The sequence below is a fragment of the Orcinus orca genome, chromosome 2 (genome assembly GCF_937001465.1).
Source record: "Orcinus orca chromosome 2, mOrcOrc1.1, whole genome shotgun sequence".
Classification (NCBI taxonomy): Eukaryota; Metazoa; Chordata; class Mammalia; order Artiodactyla; family Delphinidae; genus Orcinus; species Orcinus orca.
Genome location: NC_064560.1, coordinates 25,378,561 through 25,384,560, shown reverse-complemented (window position 1 = coordinate 25,384,560; position 6,000 = coordinate 25,378,561). Strand labels below are relative to the sequence as shown.

At 45.2% G+C, this 6,000-nt stretch overlaps 1 protein-coding gene across 2 annotated transcripts in view; it reads right to left on the bottom strand.

Moving 5' to 3' along the window:
• Positions 1-769: 769 nt before the first annotated feature.
• IL2RA (interleukin 2 receptor subunit alpha) overlaps positions 770-6,000 on the bottom strand; it is a 44,491-nt gene continuing 39,260 nt past the window's right edge. Inside the window, exon 8 of one of the 2 annotated variants that reach the window (XM_004281692.4) lies at positions 770-2,913. In XM_004281692.4, the coding sequence (XP_004281740.1) occupies positions 2,889-2,913 (25 nt within the window). In that variant the 3' untranslated portion in view covers positions 770-2,888. Of the gene's footprint in view, positions 2,914-5,048; positions 5,682-6,000 lie in introns of those variants that run through there. The other variant, XM_049705360.1, reaches the window with a different exon arrangement.

Here is a 6,000-nt window from a genome sequence, read left to right as displayed (position 1 = left end):
TACATACATATATATATATATATATATATATATATACACATATATATCTGATTTGCATTTCTGAAATGACCAATGATGATGTGCTTGTTAGCCATCTGTCAGGACCTCTTCATATTATTAAAAAGTATTGAGGCTCCTCAAAACTTTTTGTTATGTAGTTACATCTAGTGATACTTATCATACTTAGACACTAAAACCAGGAAATTTAAAAAATATTAGTTATTAATTCTTCTATAAACAGCAGTAGTAAACTCATTATGTGTTACCACCAGAGCGATGACATCATCACATATCATGTAGCTTCTGGAAAACTCCACCATACATTTATAAGAGAATGAGAGTGAAAAAGGTAAATAACATCTTAATCACAGCTGACCCTTGAACAACACTGGAGTTGGGAGCAATGACCCTCTGTGCAGTAAAAAATCCACGTGTGAGTTATAGTCGGCCTTCCGTATCCATGGTTCTTATGTATCTGTGGTTCCTCTATATCCCCGATTCTGCATCTGCAGATTCAACCAACCAGGGATTGTGTAGCACTGTAGAATTTACTTTAAAAAAAATCCACATAGGGCTTCCCTGGTGGCACAGTGGTTGAGAGTCCACCTGCCAATGCAGGGGACACGGGTTCGTGCCCTGGTCCGGGAATATCCCACATGCCACGGAGCGGCTGGGCCCGTGAGCCATGGCCGCTGAGCCTGCGCGTCCGGAGCCTGTGCTCCGCAACGGGAGAGGCCACAACAGTGAGAGGCCCACGTACCGCAAAAAAAAAAAAAATCCACATGTAAGTGGACTCATGCAGTTCAAACCTGTGTTGTTCAAGGGTCAACTGTATTATGAAAAAAATTTTGATCTCATGGACCTCCCTCCCCCAAAATGAGTAATGATAATCCAGTTTTATTCAAGTAAGATAAATAAGATTAAAAAAAATTTTTTTCTGGTCTTATATTCGTCTTAACATTAGTTTCCCCAGAAAACATATACTTGGGGGATGTTGATGATGGAACCTGATGGTACTTGGTTGGTCACAGAAAGGACAGAAAATGGTTCTTTAATCTAGATATGGACCTGCTGACTCCTGCCCATTTTTTTCATAACATTTTCCTGCCCTTTCAGAAATGAAAACTGGCTGCTGATTTAAATTTTTCATTAATCTTCATTATGTGATTTTGTTTAACCTGGACATCTAAGTCAACTGATTGAGAATTGAGATTTTTGGCAAAAGTCTGAATCTGCACTGAAATCTCAGCCCCTGAGGCTGATTTTTCCAGTGAGAGTTGAGGGCGGGAGGCATAAACCCCATGGTTCTCAAAGTGTGGCCCTGGACCAGCATCATCAGCATCACTTGTAACCTGTTAGAAATGTAAAGTCTCAGGCCCCACCCCAGACCTGCTAACTCAGAAACTCTGGAGGTGGGCCCAGCCTTCTGTGTTTTTTGTTTTGTTTTTTATTTTTGGCTGCGTTGGGTCTTCGTTGCTGCACGTGGGCTTTCTCTAGTTTCAGAGAGCGGGGCTACTCTTCCTTGTGGTGCGTGGGCTTCTCATTGTGGTGGCTTCTCTTGTTGTGGAGCACAGGCTCTAGGTGCGTGGGCTTCAGTAGTTGTGGCACGCTGCCTCCGTAGTTGTGACTTGCGGGCTCTAGAGCGCAGGCTTGGTAGTTGTGGTGCACGGGCTTAGTTGCTCCACAGCATGTGGGATCATCCCGGACCAGGAATCAAACCCATGTCTCCTACATTGGCAGGCGGATTCTTAACCACTGGCGCACAGAGAAGTCCCCCCTTCTATGTTTTAACAAGGCCTCCAGGTGATTTTGATTTGCTCAACGTTGTGCTAACAGTTTGAGGATCACTGGTGTGACCTTGTCCATAATCACATGCTCTCCCACCCCACTCCACCCCGACTTCCTTCTTTCTTTCCTTCCATAAACATTGAACGTATTGCTCCTTTATCAGTGTTTTTATGACACTTCTTTGAAAATGTACACATTTGCACATTGTGTGTCTGTCTGTAAACATCAAATTCGTGCTGGCCAAACACAGAGTATCATTTATAGCAATCCAAGAGAAACTAACTCTTGAAGTGGCCCATTAGTCATGTACAGCTGGAGCTTTTTGACCGGAATAATCCATTACCTAGGATCTAGCTTATCCCCCTTCTCCTGACATTAACTCCAGTGAAATCTTTTCAAATATTGAAGCTCCACAGTTCCAAGGGCTTGGTTGTCCTCTTTTGGTATTACCCAAAGACTATTCCCCCATGGACTCTGTTCTTTAGAAACTCAGAATTGAAGGTTCAGTGGAGGGGGGCTAGTTTAGAGCACTGAGCTAAGGTCCAAAGCATTCCTAGTTACCAGTCCAGAGTTCTTAGGGGGCATTCATTAAAGGATGTGATCAGGAGAATGGGCTAGTCAACCAGAGGCTGGGAAAGGACCTACGTGGACCGAGGAGCAAGGTCCAGTTACATAGGGTAGAGAGCGTGTGTGTCTATTTACATTAGTGCTAGGGTTTTCCTTGGGATTTCTAAACTGGGAAGTTGGGATGAACTTAGCATGAAGCTACTCTTCTTTGTATTATACATGGCATGGAGAGAGTTCCATGCCGGTCATGCTTTAATGAACACATACACATGAAAATGGGACCAAGAGTTCTGGTTTTTCCTCCCTGTTCCTCCAGTGACCTTGGACTTGCTGCCTACGTGCAGGTCAAGCTCGCTCGTTGATACTACAGAGCTGGCTTCACGATGGGGTTGCAGGTGCCTGGTGTCCTGTGATGTGACTTCAGAGCTTTCCAGAACCCATGGGATCAGGAGATGCCTCTTGGATGAGTGTTCAGCTGCCTTGATTTTGATTGTGGTCCATGACATCTGCGGGTTCTTCTTGCCCTTGGTTTTCTAGATTGTCCTTCTATTCTTCTTCCTGTAGTGATATAACAAGTCATAGTCATGGGTGTAATGCCACACCAAGAAGAATGTGGTCTGCGCCCTAAACGGATGTGGGTGGAGCATTCAACAGAAGCCCCCATTGACCCGCTAACTTTAAATCCCACCCCGGGATATTGTGACCTTCCCACATGCTGACCACCCCCTCTAGAGATCAAGACTGGCAGCCCTGTGGTCCTCACAGCGTGATGGTCCAATCATTGTGCGGTGAGTGGGGCTGAGAAAGAGCCTGAGACCCAGACCATTACAGGTGTGGAGGCTGGGTGGGTCTTAGGGAAGGGGCTACAGGAGGGGGTCTGCTCCAGGGCTACTCCCCACGGGGTACATGACCCTCACGTTACACGTCATCCTCGTGTGTAGTGACAACAGTCCCCCGTAACACTCTAACATCTGGTGTCATCCCCAAGTCAACCCTCTTCCTTAACCCTTACTTCTGATCAGCCACCAAATCCTGCTAACTTGACTCACGTATTTCTCGATTTTTTTCTCCTTTTTTTTAAAAATTTATTTTTAATTTATTTATTTTTGGCTGTGTTGGGTCTTCGTTGCTGTGCGTGGGCTTTCTCTAGTTGCAGCGAACGTGGGCTTTCTCTAGTTGCGGTGAGCGGGGCTACTCTTCATTGTGGTGCACGGGCTTCTCATTGCAGTGGCTTCTCTTGCTGTGGAGCACGGGCTCTAGGCGCGTGGGCTTCAGTAGTTGTGGCTCGCGGGCTGTAGAGTGCAGGCTCAGTAGTTGTGGCGCACGGGCTTAGTTGCTCCGCGGCATGTGGGATCTTCTCAGACCAGGGTTCGAACCCATGTCCCCTGCATTGGCAGGATTCTTAACCACTGCGCCACCAGGGAAGTCCTTTTCCTCCTTTTTAACTTATGTCCACTGACCTAGTTCATGCTCTCCTCGTCCCCTGTGTGGATTTATTCCATCGTAACATAATCAAACTGCCACCACCATTACCCACCGTAACTCCAGCCTCTATTGTGGCCAGACTCTTCAGAGGGCCAGTGCTACCATTTATCGCATAATCGGGCTTCTGTGGCTCGCTGTCGTCCTCAGGATCGGGCCCGAGCTCCTTAGTCTGGCCTGATCTTCCAGGCCTTGGTCCCTGGCCATTCCCACAGCACCACTGTCACCACTGCCCCGTGCACTTTACACCCCAGTGTTCAGAACTGCTAGATCCTCCCAGACGTCCTCGTGCCCTTCAGGCTGCCTTACGTCTCCTCCTGCCCCTCTGACTTGCAGCTTCTCCTGCCGTTCTTTATCTGGCCGCTGGTATCAGCTCTGAAAGACTTCTGGGTGTCCCCATATAGGATTAGGTTCCTTTCTCTTCGTTCCTGTAACACCTCAACCTTAGGCTTTAACAAATTACATTTAAAGTCTCAATTCTTTTCCCCTTCTCCTCCACTGATCTGTAAGCTCCTGAGAGCAGGGGCCATTCGTATTCATCCTTAGGCCCCTGGCAAGTGCCTGGTACATAGGAGATATTCTCATAGTCATTTTAAAATTGAGATATAATTGACATAGAACGTCGTGGAAGTTTAAGGTGTACCATGTGTTGATTTGATACATTTATATATTGAGATGTAATGAACACCGTGGTGTTAAAGCTAACACTTCCATCATATCACATAACTGTCATTTCTTCTTGGTGGTGAGAACATTTAAGATCTAGTCTCTTAGCAACTTTTAAGTATATAATACAATGTTGTTGATTATAATCACCTCTGCTGTGCATTAGATTCCCCAGAACTTATTCATCTTCTAACTGCAAGTTTGTACCCTTTGACCAGCATCTACGTAGGAGATACCCTATCAAAATTTTTTGGAAGTATACAGAAGACAACAGCTGCCTAAAAGGAATAATAAAACCAACTAGCTGTGCTAAGGGGTTTTCATGAATTGAAAACTCCTAGTTTTCTAGCTTGCGCTGTACCATAAGAACTTTCTTTGGTGATGGGAATGTTTTGTATCTATGTTGTCCAATAATGTGGCCACGTGTGGCTATCAAACACCTGAAATGTGGCTGGTGCAACGCGTAGACCGAATTTTTAATTGCATTTAATTTATTTAAGTTTAAACTTAAATATCCACACGTGGCTAGTGGCGACCCTATCAGACAGTACAATCCTAGACTTCCCCAGCCCTTCCTCAGCCCATGGGAACATCTGGTTACTTCCTAATTTGCTCAGAGCTCCCATGGCGCAAGGCTCCAAGAACTGGTGTGTTGGCAAATGTTTAACAACCAGCTGTCTGAAAAAGGCTGCCTGTTTCCATGGTGTAAAAACTCCCACCACTCCCAGTTTCAAGCTACCTTGAATACAGAGTTGGGGAGAGATGTGCAGTATAAAACCATCATATAGATAGTATTTTCTCGATACAGATACACAGATGCAAATAACCCTGAGAATAAAGTAGTAAAATGCAGTAAAACAATTAGAAAGTGATTAATTTTGAGTACTTATTAACTTTCTCTTTTAATAAATTTATTTATTTATTCATTTTTGGCTGCATTGGGTCCTCGTTGCTCTGCGCGGGCTTCTCATTGCGGTGGCTTCTCTTGCTGTGGAGCACAGGCTCTAGGCTCGCGGGTTCAGTAGCTGTGGCTCGTGGGCTTCAGTAGTTGTGGCATGCAGGCTTCAGTAGGTGTGGCTCGCGGGCTGTAGAGCGCAGGCTCAGTAGTTGTGGCGCACAGGCTTAGTTGCCCCGCGGCATGTGGGATCTTCTCGGACCAGGGATCAAACCCGTGTCCCCTGCATTGGCAGGTGGATTCTTAGCCACTGTGCCACCAGGGAAGTCCCTTTGTTTTTAATATAATTTATTTAACTGTAAGTTTATATAATTTAATTTTTAATAATGGCTATGCTTAAAAGCAGTTCTCAAAATGCCAGAACATCTAGCTTTTGGCTCTCAGGAGCTGGGGTAAGTCAGCACCCAGTAATTGCTTTAAAAAATTTAAAAAATCAAATGTAGTATTTCTGTTTGGCCACAAGAGGGCACCATCAGATGAAATTCAATTCTAGGAAGGCTTTTGGACCAGCTCTCTGGGTCAGTTTGAGGTGTCTGTTTAGG